The sequence below is a fragment of the Haliotis asinina genome, chromosome 3 (genome assembly GCF_037392515.1).
Source record: "Haliotis asinina isolate JCU_RB_2024 chromosome 3, JCU_Hal_asi_v2, whole genome shotgun sequence".
NCBI lineage: Eukaryota > Metazoa > Mollusca > Gastropoda > Lepetellida > Haliotidae > Haliotis > Haliotis asinina.
This window is the reverse complement of record NC_090282.1, coordinates 75,836,652-75,850,704: the sequence shown is the minus strand read 5'-3', so window position 1 is coordinate 75,850,704 and position 14,053 is coordinate 75,836,652. Positions and strand designations below refer to the sequence as shown.

Here is a 14,053-nt window from a genome sequence, read left to right as displayed (position 1 = left end):
TGAAGACAATGTGATTTCCAATGGAATAGAAAATCACCATCTCTATATTAAAAGTATTTTACTTTAAGCCATTAATGAAGTGTTTACAGGTCAAAAAGTAATAACAATATTTTCTCTAGTAAATTTGCAGTTTGGGTAAAAAAACACCCATAAGGACTTTATTTTGAGCAGGTAAAATTAAGTAAAACAAGAAATAAAACTGGTCTGGCCTTATGTGTTCATGTCAGTGGATTAGAAGCTGCTACTTTTACAACAATGGGTATGAATGGGGGCATGTGGCATGGTGGGCCGTGCTGGCTATTGTGCCAGGCAATTGATCCAGTGAGCTTGAGGTGTCACATGGCATCGGACCAAGGACAAAATAACCATCTCTTCTCAGCAACATGCAGTAAACTTGGACAAAGTGGTGTGACTATGCGTCCCTGTCCACCAAGCTGTGAAAGGGAACCTTTGAGGATGAGAAAGCTGCAATAACTCAGTACAAGTTGTATGGTTCCATGGTAGTTGAGGGTGGTAATATGTGGTTTTGAGGCTGACATCCAATGAAAAAAAATGCCAGTGCCTTAAGCATTTACTGAACGGTATAAGTATTCTTGCCAACAAGGAGCTTATTTAAATGTCATGAGACATTGTTTTACCTTGATATTTTTAAACTTCACAATACGTCACAATATTCTGTCTACAGAACAGTAATTCAAAGTGTTTTTTGTTTTCAGCACCTATTGCTGGTGTTAAGAGTCTAACTATATATTTAAATCTAAGCTACATATTTTTAACTACAGGTTTCAAGTGCCCATTTTCAATATATTCATGAGCACCAAACTGTCAAAGTTCATAAAATGTTAGGGCCATCCTTTTCAAATAACTTATATTTTTTTTTCAAATGAAATGCAGAGCGATAGGCTGGGTAAAAGGACATTTACTTCAATTTATGTTTTGGGAGCTTCAACGTGACATTTCAAATTGAAAAGTACTCATACAGATGTGTTTGTACAGTATCTGGTACATGGTATTGTACCTTATCATCTTAATGTGATGGTAAATAATTAAACAGCTGGTAATCTAATGTTGTATACATATCTGACAAGATTCATTGATTGATTTAACTGAAATACTTGAACAGAGATTCAGTACAAAATATTTCATATATTTGTCAGAAATGCATACACCCATAACTTGATGATAAACTATAAATTCAAATTTAGTAGATCCAGGCATTGACTTAAAATAAATGTAATTCAGTTGAAGAACCTATGTTATTGTATTAATTAATCATCTACTTCTGAACTAGAAATACTGTCGTTAAACTAGAAGAATGTTGTTCAATTTTGAATTCAAATTCTGTATGAAAACGTATTTTGGAGTAGGGGACCAAAGGGAACTAACTCCATCACCGGACATTGCAGACGAACTACAGCATTTCCACAAAACTTCGCGTTGAAATAAGATATTTACAATTTTAAACGAGAACATTATGCATTTTGTTGAAACGAAATGCATGGAAAGCACATATCTACTTTCAGGCAGCCTTATTTACATCGAAGCGAGCACTAACGCTGACGCCATTTTTTGTTTACTCCGGCGAGTAACTGCCGCTGTTTTATGGCTTTGTTTGACCTATTAAATTACCTTTGGGTTATAATCGAGAATCAGCTCAAGACCTTCATTCCTCAACATTATTTTAGGGTCAGTATTATGTCATGGTATTGTCAATTGCAGTGTTTATTCATTTTTTAAGATCACGATACAATTTCCCAGTGCTAACCGAATGTATTATTTTTTTGCAATCTCATATTTCAACAGAATGGGGGGGTTTTAGGGGGCAGATGCCCCCCTACATTATTTTTACATATTACTTATCATTTCTTTTCTATTCCTAATAAACAAAAAGAGGTAAGTTTATTTGATGTCTAATATCAAAACGCTTCACTTACATTACAAGAACAAATCTCCGCTTGCACTAAATTTATCCGAATCCTGAACACCATTTTCTTTATTTTCAATTTCAGTCATTAAAGTATGCATGGTTTTTTTTTTTTGGGAGGGGGGGTGGGGGTCAAACGCACGGCGGATAAACGCAAGAAATGTTACAAAAGGATCATCAAAACAACGTAAATATTTTTACCTCACGATGAACTATCAAACAATCCTTTCGCAGTTCCATACCTGGGCAGGGACGCTTTCACCACTCTCCACGTACTCTCAGTTTTATTTGTGCACACACCATTCTCTGCATTCACAAATTCCTTACTATGATTTACTGTCGCATGCACATATCCCATCTCATTCGAGTTGTGGCATTCCTAGTAACCCACTACCTTATTTGGAACATTCGACACGTGTGTCCACATTTGACCAATCAGAGAAAAGGAACGTCATGAGGATTTCCCTTTGATTACTAACGATTGGATTAATGTTTTGGAGTATTACTAAAATTCGAGTTTAAAACTCTCGTCTTTCAGACGAAGTTTTAAAATAAACTTTTGCCAGTAAACACGAAAATGACCTCTAAATTCGTCTAAAATGCCTCCTAACGGAGATCAGCCCGCTCTCGCGGGCTTTTCTTTTCGCGTCGCTTAATTACTGCCAAAGGCAGTAAGCTCGCGCCGAAAGCGCGTACACGTTACTATAGAATACATTCTACTTCCGGGTGACTGCCGAAGGCAGGGACCCGTAAACTGCAGGTGTCCCCATCTCTTTGAAACGTTTTTGAGGAGATCAAATACATATTTCGCTGGTTTCTCAGACGTGGACAGACGATAGACGCCTGAGACAGTCTGTTCACATTTCATTACTGCAGTATCGTCATTACGACGTGTTCATCCATCATACACAATGTGCGTGTAATACCTACTGACAAAGTCATTAAATGACTTGAAAAAGCGCGTAGATAGATAGATCTTCGTTCGAATTTTCACTTAATGACTCGAAGCCGAAGGCAGATCATCCTCGATATCTCCAGGATATACTTAGGAGATAAACATCATGTGTTGGCCAATTTCCGGGTGTTATTGAGTATTTGAAGCACGGGAATATTTCATTTGGAACCGACGGCTAATGCCTAATATTCCCGTGCTAACGCCGTTGGTTCCAAATGAAATATTCCCGTGCTTCAAATACTCAATAACACCCGGAAATTGGCCAACACATGATGTTTATCGACATTGTAAACACAAAAGTACACCAAAGGGGTTTTAATGTCTGCACTCGTTTACATCGAGTATGAGTACAGCAGTAAAGTGTCATCAGCTGGCCGTTTCAGCTGGTTCCCATGGTAGCATCTGGAGTTGCTCATTGTGACGTCATTCTAACTTTACGTCACAATATGATTTGAATGACGTCACCACTGTTGATGACACAACAAAACAATTGTTTACGTGTAAATACGCAGTGAATAGTCTTTCAGTTTCCGGGAATCTAATACCATTTGATCATGTTTTTCAACCAGTCAGATTACAGAACACAGTGACTTTTGGTTTACAAGGAACTTATACCCCTGGAGATATCGAGGATGAAGGCAGATCGGCATGATCTCCGAATCATGAATGATTGTTCAAGAAACTGTCTATTAAAGTTTCGAGTCTATCACATGTAATTCCATCCTATTCCCTTTTCTGTCGCAGTCTGTGCAAAAGCAAAATGTTACTTACATGTTGTCAGCGTCAAACGCATAGCAAAATCGAAACCTGTGTTTCCCATAGTGTTTTCGCACTCGCCACTTTGCAGATGACACTCAGAGGGCGCTGTGCAAGTCAGGGGCACGAAACTCTTTATTATCACCACGAGAAGGATTGATGTACTTATGGGCGAACGAATGAAACTTGTCAACAATTATGCCGGTTTTTTTTTTTTCATTTTGGGGGTCTCCCGACTAGTGAAATTTATGTCCAGCTGGTCCATGATCCAAATCATTTGAAAGTGCTGACCTGAATGAATTGTATTATTACAAAGACGTGTATATACATCTTTGATTATTGATATTCACCAGTTGTGCATCCTAGTACATGCATGTTGATGTATTAGCGCTCTAAGTTGCGTGCAGCGTATATCGATATTGTCCAACAAAGGCATGCATATGTCGGAAGTGATCATGAAGTCATTTTCCTGTCAAACCTATAAGGTTATGGTATACAGCATTACAGGATTTGCCGAGAGTTTCATGTTTAAATACCCAGTCTAAAAAGTACATTTGCAGATAAACCTGGGATGTGTATGTTTGTTTCAAGTGCCATATAACTGAAATCAGAGACCATATAATAGAATTATATTGTCTCTGCTGAAATATTGCAGATTGCCATGTTAAACAAACCTAACACTGAGGCTTCTGCTTGTCACAGCTTGTAATTAATGAATTAATAAATGAATTCTGAATAAGTGTTGAACCTATGCAGCCAGTTCTTTTTTAGGCCAGATCAGTTATACTTCTTGTTTTTATGGATCCGCCTGCCATGTTTTTACAAGTATGAGAAAAATAATTACAATTAATTTTACCCGCTGAAAAATATAAAATCCTAATGTTTTTATGGGCCAAAAATGTAAACTTACAGGAAAAAGATTTTTTAGATTGTGTTTTGCCCCATATACACTTCATAAGTTGTCCAAAGTAAAATACTTTGTGTATATAGAGGAAATGTTACTTGATTGGTGATTTTATTTTTATTTTTTTTCCCCTCCTGCATTTGTTTTCCGAGGACAAAAATCCGTAAAACAAGAAATAGAATTGGTCTGGCCTTAAGAAGTGTTTTAAACTTACTTGATATTGCAAGTTGTGTAAATCATTCTAAAGTGAAACAAACATACCATTTACTTTGTAGGCAAATGTTTTAATAAAATGTCCTGTTAATTTTGTTTAAATATGATGTATTCTGGTAAGTGGAATATTGTTATCAAACATGGGTACAAGGTTAGATTAACTAAGGGGTTGTGTCACGATCTTGCAGTGTGATCTCAGCATATGACAGCCAAGACGTAGCTCTTTATACCGAGTCATGTTGTGCACCTTTTGGATAAAACAGTACAAGCAGAACATCAACTAACAAAATTCTCTGGCACAAAAAGATTCCTAAAACCAAATATGTGACAGAAATGTCTTTTGATACACATTCGATCCTTCAGTCATGGCACATTGTTTGTATGCATTTATTTTCCACTTTTGCTTTCATTTCATATTACCTATTGATACATTATAGGATTGGGTACCTACCTGTCCCTGTGTGGCATGCATGTAAAAATGCTCATCACATCCTGTTGCACTCATTGACCTTTGAAGTAATTACGCACTTAATATACAAATTTTGTGATCTAAACAGGTTGCCTGGAAAAGAATTCTGTCAACAAAGAAAAAGATTCAGCCTTGTGTAGCATTATTTATCACAAATGCCTGTAAAATGTCACTCTTCTCTCAAAACTAAAAGTCACTCCATAAGGGAGATATTTGCAGAGATACAAAATTGTTCCTTCAGTAATTTCTTGTAATCCAACATTTTTCAACTCTGTGGTAACAAAACAATTTGCACTCATTGCAATACCTTTGACCCAATTGGTGACCTAATCAGACATTTTTGAGATTAGCAAACAACAGATTTGTATTGTGACTGTTGTTTTGTACTGTATTGTTGAAATAGTACCCCAGAAAATATGTCTTGCTTGCTTTTACTCAGAAATGAATCATGCACACTTAAACTCAATTTCTTTGCTTCTGTGGTGAAGAGGCAATATTCTTCGTATTATTAAAGCGTTTGTGTTTGTATTGACCTGTGAATATACAGGTCAGAACTGACCTTCAGCAAGAGATGTCAAAAGAAGTGACTATTGGGATCAGGTGGTTCATTGTACACCAACATCATAATATACTACTCATCAAATGTTAAGACTCACTACTGTAAATGTAGCTACTTACTTCAGTCAACTGTACTAAACTGGATTTTGCAAAATATTCCGTTCTGTTAATAGGTACTGTTTACGTGAATTGATGTACAGTGGAAGCTGTGTAAAATGGCTGTCACTGGGACTGAAGAAACAATCCGGTTTATACAAGGTGCTGGATCGTAGAGCTGGTGATAAATGTACAAGTCATGAATGGGATTGAGATTTTATGCTAGTGTTGGCGAAACATTTGATTGGTAGTAAACATGGCTTGAAGTGTCATTCCCAGCTTTTTCAGAGTGGATTATTCACGGTCTGTCAGAACAAAACATCAACATTGATAGCTCGGTGTAAGACAGCAAAGTAATGCAAATGTAATTAAAAACACCCACAGCTTGTTTCACAGCCACATTTATTGTTCCATATTTGATAGAGTTAAAACGATACAGCAAATTCATGATACAATATGTATCAAAATACATTAGTCATGATCGATACACATATTCACATCTAATGGTGAGGAAACTTCTTGATTACAAATATTTTAATTCAGGTACAAATGGACAAAAATACTCGTAGCAGCTAGTTTTTAATAATGAATTCTGATGACTAAACATGTCTTGATATCTGACTGACAAAACTGTTGGAGGCAATTTATTGAGTATCATGTAGAGTATTTTAGTTTATTGTCTTGAATCATACAGAAAAGAAAAGTAGTGTTTTATATCAATGCATTAAACATCATGATGTACATGCACACTGATGTATCGTTTCATCCCTTATATTTTACAATGTTTGACTTTAAATAAGTTTGACAGTGGTCCTCTGGGCTTTTGAATGGTGATGGAACTCTGAGGCCTGTGACAAAAGTACTGAACAGACTGCACACTACAGACCATAGCACAAATTGTGTATGCTGCTTTTCAGCAATATACCAGCAATATCTTGGCGGGAACACCAGAAATGGGTTTCAATTATCGTACCCTTGAGGGGAATCAAACCTTGGTCTTTGGCCTGAAGAGCGAAAGCTAAACCACTAGGCTCACCTATAGCACAAATGACAGTCTTTGTGTCAGTGATGTGATGCCTTCCCTGATGTCTTATCAAGCAACACCATGTACAGAATTTCAATGGTAACAAAATCTGTATGGTGTTTCAGGATTTAACTGAAAACAGCTGAAAATTAAAACCTGCACTGTTTGAAAAAATAACACCCAAAACAATTGCAAGCAAACATTTAAAAGAAAACAATTTTGCAAATTCATGTACTTCAAATTCTACATGCTCATCAACATGTAACTAATGATAGAACAAATAAGAATATGTAATGGCAATCCTAAAATGACAGTTTTCTGAAACTTATTCAGGTATGAAGTGTTACTTCAGACATTTTGTGTCAGTCATTTGAACTGTATATAGTAAGTGACATGCTTTGATACAAGAGTTACCTCCTTCCAAATGAAGAATACAAAACCTTCCAGATGCATACCACATACATGAGAGAGAAAGTACTTTCACTTTATTCAACAAGGTTCAGCAGCACCTCTAAACACAGACAGTGCAAACATTATGAAAATAGTGGTCAAATTAATTTACTATTTTGTAATCCCATCCTGTTGAAAAGATACCTTTTCTAGGTAACATTTCACTTAATAAAATACATACTACTTCTTTCTCCGTGATAAATGTTTGGTTAAGGCTGTGCCATTGACATAGCATAACAGTATATAAAAATATCCTTGATCCAAAGACTTGAGATACTTTAAAGCTGAATATTGTTATGAAGTATATTTGAGCAAATGAAATACCTAAGGTACTAGATCAAACGTTTAAGGCCAGATATAAATCTTGATTTCCTAAATAAAGGATTGGGCATTCTTGGCCCATTAATGGTTTTCCATCCAACAAAATCGAGTAAACTCATTTCTAGATGATTGAGTTTTCTATCCACTATCCAACTTTTGAACTGGTCCCTCTCAGAATAGTTTTGGTAACTAGGGAGCCCTTAAATCTGTTAAGTTAAGGCTACAACCCATAAACTTTGATGCATAACTTTCAAAACTGAAACAGTGGTGTGACTGTAATGAGTATGCCCTTTTGAAAAGCACAAAGAATTAAGGCAACACCTTTTGATCTACACATTAATAAACACTTACAGTTTAATTAACACACACATCTACACATTTGCAATGAAAGTTTCAGCTGATATAAACTCAAAATAAATATTAATTCTGAGCATCTAAAAACATGGTTGAAATATTTCTGTGGTACAAAGTTGTGCTTAAGGAACATAAGTTAAGGATCTATCTACAATATACCAAACAGGTACAGCTCCATAGACTTCACAGAAATTTGACTTCATGATTGCATGAATGTATTTGAAAAAAATTACTTGTCAAGAAGCTGCGCTGTGAAAGCTCCTTTTACATATAGAACAATAACTGCAATATGAGCTGTCAAGGTATGATCTGATTTTGTGACACTAGAATTCTTCTGACCTTCATATAGGAGAAACAAAACAGTGTGATGTGACTTTGGGTAGAATTTTCTATATACCATGGATCCATATTTGCATGAAAGTCTGATGTAACGAAGGATATATCATCCAGCAACATAGGTGTGGTGTTGACAGCAAAGATCAGGATCAAGGTAGACCAGCAAACCCTGGCAAGACTAATGGAGACAAGTCTGTGCCATTGAGTTTTGTTTTGTTTTAAAGATATCCCAGAGATTCCGGAATCGATTATTTTCAGTATTTAACTCTAAACATTTTCATGAAAACCATGAGCATGCTGACAGATTAAGGATCATAATTTGAGTGAATCTAGGTTTAGATACATGACAGAGGATCCATACATAGTAAGGGTGGTAACTCTTCACAGCAAACTAGTTATTTGAACAAAGACTAATTAATACATACAAGACTGACTTGAGAGACCTACTCCTAACTACAAACACTACAAAAAGATATTTATGTACAATTACAGAAATATATGTAACACACTTTAATTTAAAGCAAATCAGAAATCTACAATTACATTTCTGTATATTAATATTCTTTTTCATGGCTATTATAAGTTCAGTGGAGGAGTTGACTGACACTGCTTCAAGGGCCTGTATACACTCCATTCCAATAGTAAGGATGTCTACATATGTCCATGAAGAATTTACGATATAACAGCACTAAACGTTTACATTGTAACCAGGGAGAATTGGTATGGAAATTAAAAATATGACAAATGAAATTCATTCAAGTCTCTTGACCTTCATTTATATGGTCAAGTGAACGGACGTACCGCTTTTAGCAATATTTCAGCAATATCATGGCAGAGGGGACACCAGAAAAGGGCTTCGCACACTGTACCCATGTGGGGAGTTAAACCTGTGTCAGTGACACATGATGAGCAAACACTTTAACCACTTGGCTCCCCTACTGTCCCGGGTATCACAGTAATCTCCATCAACCAGACAGGCTGCAGAGGATGTGTGTGTGTGGGTTTTCAAGCTCCCATATTTTCTCTTTCAGGGTATGTTTCAACTTGTAGATATTTCAATTGTAAGATAAATAATTCCCATAATCAACTAATATTCTGAACATTATGTTAAGATTTACATGTATACATAAAGACAGCACACAGTGGACAGATACAAAATGGACTAGTTTTTTTCAACCCTCATTTGACAAACAACATACCATCAACGCATATTAAAAGTGCCTTTGAAAAATGAGATGCTTCATGAATTGCTTTGACATTTCAACAATACTATTTCTCTGCAGTATATACTTCTCAATATGCTTGACGGTAAATTGTACATCTCAGGTTCGTGTCTACCACAGTTTACGTGGGGGGTTGTAGAAGAATATGCCAGATAGACAATATATTCATGGGTTTCTTAGCACTGAGGCTACATGTGATCCAGCCAAATGAAAAATATACTAAATATACTTCTAAACTTGGCAAAATGACTCAATATTGTGTGACTTTCATGAGGTGATCAAGAGTATACTGATCGTCTAAATACAGTGGTTCAGCTCATGTTGATATCACTTCCCATCGTGAATTCAAGAAACTGGAATTAATGTTATAAGACATATCACAGAAAGTGTTTGTTGTTACCCAGATGTTTTTGGTCCATATAGTTTTGGCTATCGATTTGGCAGCAATACAATAGCTCTGTCATACAAGGGAGGTAACTCTACAATGACGACAGTGTCATGAAAGAATTACTCTACAATGATCAGACTTCAATGGCTTTTCTTATGAAAACCTTTAGAGCCACTTAAGTTCCTATTTACTCAATGAAACCTTGCTAATCAGGACAGCACTTACAAGTGAAACCCTTGCTTATCAGGACACTATTTACATTAGTGAAATTTTCAACTACACACACATAATTTTCAAATTTCGTGAACCATGCATTCTGCGTATACATGTGAGGTTTTGAGATTAATGGCGTTTTGACTAATTCAGGGGTTCTTGACTAATTCAGGGGTTCTTGACTAATTCAGGGGTTCTTGACTAATGGTTTCAATAAAGCATCACTGAGTGTTAAGATATTTTGACTTCCAAAACTCCACACTGCTACCTTTAACAGCACTTGTGAAATGTGTATTCAAGGTGCCAAACCCAACAAAATGACTCCAAGATATTTAACCCAACAAAGATACACCAAATCTTTAAAACATAAATTTGTTCCTGCATTCAACAATAATTGAAAAAATAATTTTCCAGCAGTTAAAACAACAAAACAATTCACACTGACATTGTGTGAAAGTATGGCAGATGATAAAATGCATGTTGATGCACCTAGTTTTGGCATACTTGTATATCTGACATAAGTCTTCAGTGCCCCAGTGAACCAACACTCAGCCAACCAACTTCCCATCTTCCTTCAGACAAGCTCGGAGGTTCGTGAAGAAGTCAACCATAGAGCCAGGGATGGCAGAGTCCACTAGTTTCTTGGGTAGCATCCCTTTTATATCCGGCTGTATCAACGTCACCAGCTTTGTATGATTTGGCTTACTGTTGGCAAACAATAATGGGTAGATTAAACGGGACAAATACAATCATTCTCAGGTTATGGCGTTGGAACATCTTGTAAATGCATCAAGAACAATGGTTATATTTTTCAATGAAAATTGGTGCTAATTACTGGAAATGGTTACCTTGATGATTTCTGATGGGTAAGCACTGTTATTTTTGGCCTAAAAAATTGTTTGAATAACCAAAAAATTATGATGGACAGTTTTAAATATTTCAGTTGTCACTTCACAAGTAAACATTGTCAATAAATCGACACAGCGACCTGATTGGCTAGTGAATTTTCATGGGGTTCCTATGTAAATGTATCTCTTGTTAAGTTAGTACACTTTTAAACCAAGATTACAGTCTGATAAAAATGTCCATCATATTTAAGCAGCTTAATGATGAAAGTCATGTCTACATTCAATTTCGGGCGAGTGAATTTTTTTGGGGGCCTGAGTGGCTAGCACTATTTCACACAATGAAACGCAGAATTTTAATCCCCCCACATTCTTGCTGTTTCAGAATTGGTCTTCTCTCACAATATTTTCAGACTGATTTATCTGATCATAGAGACTAGTTGTCTCCCTTGGACTGAAGAGAAAACTCCTGAGTCCTGAGATAAAAAATAACACATTCCCCCAAAGTGAAAAACAGATCTGACAAAGAATAAGAATACCCCAACACCTCAGTTCATATAGTCCCAACTCAACAAATGTGCATACTGTGTGTTAACTATGGGAACAATGTAAAGTGCTATGTGAAGAAACCAACAATGTAACGAAAAGATCTTACTCTGGAAACTTCTGGCACATCATTCCACAGGAGAAGTTCCATCCTCGGACATACTTGTCCTGGGGCGGACACTCATCATCACAGGAGACGCTTACACCTGGAACATTGCATCACAAATATAATGGTTTTGGTGGTACACATCTGAATACTACACCCGAAACATTTGGGAACAGTCTACTGGATGTTTCACATTTGTGCATCTTAAAAGGTACCAGGAGGGCTTCTGGCCTATAGTCCAAGACACAATCAGAGTTTCATCCTTCCTTCATGAAACCCTGTATGGCAGGGTAGTCTAGTGGTTAAAGCACTTATTTGCCATGCCGAAAACCTGGATTCAATTGGCCATTTCTGGTGTCCCCCAATATTGCTGGAATATTGCTGCAAGTGGCGTAAAACTAAATTGACTGACTCTCTCACCCACACCGTTACTCACTGACTCACTCACTTCCCTTGTCCTGTGAGCTTGGTGTCAACAAATAGCACAAACAGAACACTAACAGTTTACATGAAAAGAAGAGAGGCAATGCTGAACACCAAGTGGCTAAGACTGAACTGCAGTGAGTTACCATTAGTAGATATGAAGGTGTCTTCGCGTACTGTCAGAATACAATCCACAAAGTCACGGGGGGATATCAAACCCATGCAGGCACTGTCTGTACATGTTCTGTTGATTCTGAGATCCTAAAAGAGAGAACACTTCATAGAAGAGTTTGAACATTTATATCGACCTTCCATGGATACAGGGTCATGCCCACTAGAGACATAATGTGTATACCTTTCAGAAGATGTGGAGATTAATAATTAATTAAAAGCACAGCACTTTCAATATTTACTCTCTGTCAGGTGATATGGAATAGGAAATATGATATACCTACAGAATATTCATTGGCTGCAGGATATAGACATTTCTGTTACTCGTGATGAATATTATGAAAAAAATGAATTGATCACTTAAAATTTTGTTTGCCTTTTCGGAAATTTGTTCCTCATAATAACTGCCTATACTTTTTATAGGTAGCCCGATAAGTTTAGCTGCAGACAGTTCCTGAACTAACTCAAGAAACTAAATGTTATGACACTTTGAATAAAGGTTCTGTAAAATAATATCATCTCCCATAAGCCTTTGATGTAAATAGCAGAGCTGTGACGATATATCGTAGTATTGATAATCGTGATACTTTATTGAACGATAAATATAACGATACCTTTTCATATCGTGATGCGCATCGTTGACCTTAAAATTGTTATTTTCATTAGAAATTTACACTGTTACTTGATATCAAAATATGTTTTTAAAGTAAATGATTAAAGATAGCATGTTGGGATGTGAATCGAATTGTATTGTATTGTTTCAAGATATCGCGATCGTGAATCGTATCGTGAATTTTCTGTATCGCCACACCTTTAGTAAACAGATCGCTTTCCCCTTTTGAGTGACTGTTGCAAGATGCTGCCTCTTGATATCAGTTAGTTTCTACCAGTCAAGCAGAATAGCCAGTTGACATTGTGGCTACTGAATCTAGTCTTACACAATGACCTGCCTCATCTGAAACCATTGATGGTTATGTAAATACATTGAATAATAGGAGTTAAGCACATGGTCTACAATTATCTTATTGATTAGAGACCTAAAGATTTACTTGATTGGGACGAATAATGGTGCTAGTCACAAGAACTTTCACGTTTTTCTCAATAATTGGTATTGAAAGTACCATATGCCATCAATATTTCTGACACCATATGTAACAAATACAGGCATAATCAGTCATGTTGCGTATTATTAACTGACCTCGTTAATTTCCCTGATTGTCTCGATCTTCTTCATGGCCTTGTCCCACTTCATTCTGAGCGAGTTGCCGGGCAATGGGTCGACGTACTGAAACACCACATCTGGTGGGCAGTTGAACTCGCTCTGACCACGGTATCTGGAAAGACACAGATTAACACATCAGTTAAATGTTTTAACATTCAGTGTTTTTTGCATGTTTTCTTTAAAAGCATGCATGTTTGGTTTAGTAGTTCCTGGCTGATTTCTATATTTACATATATGATGTACTGACAGGTTTGGGAATGTTCAACTGACAGTGTTTATATCTGATTGTCCCAGTCCAGAATAATCAACGTATATTACAGCTGCATGAAAATATCTGAGTGACTGAGTTTAGTTTAATGCCAGACTTAGCAATATTCCAGCTATATGGTGGCAGTCTGGAATTAACTTAAGTGGTACCAGACAATCCAGTGATTAACAGCATGAGTGCTGATCTGCACAATTTGGATACTATAGCATGTGTCAATCAAGTCAGCGAGCTTGACCACCAGATCCCACTAGTTGACTCTAATGACAAGCACCAGGGTTACTGAAGATC

The 14,053-nt window shown here is 36.6% G+C and overlaps 1 protein-coding gene across 1 annotated transcript in view; it reads right to left on the bottom strand.

The window, feature by feature from the left end:
- Window positions 1-6,260: 6,260 nt before the first annotated feature.
- The window catches only part of LOC137278462 (stAR-related lipid transfer protein 5-like), an 81,519-nt gene continuing 73,726 nt past the window's right edge, over window positions 6,261-14,053 (bottom strand). The window contains exons 3-6 of the mRNA XM_067810793.1: window positions 13,474-13,609; window positions 12,251-12,365; window positions 11,685-11,781; window positions 6,261-10,889 (exon numbers count right to left, since the gene is read on the bottom strand). Of these exons, the coding sequence (XP_067666894.1) occupies window positions 10,733-10,889; window positions 11,685-11,781; window positions 12,251-12,365; window positions 13,474-13,609 (505 nt within the window). The 3' untranslated portion in view covers window positions 6,261-10,732. The remainder of the gene's footprint in view (window positions 10,890-11,684; window positions 11,782-12,250; window positions 12,366-13,473; window positions 13,610-14,053) is intronic.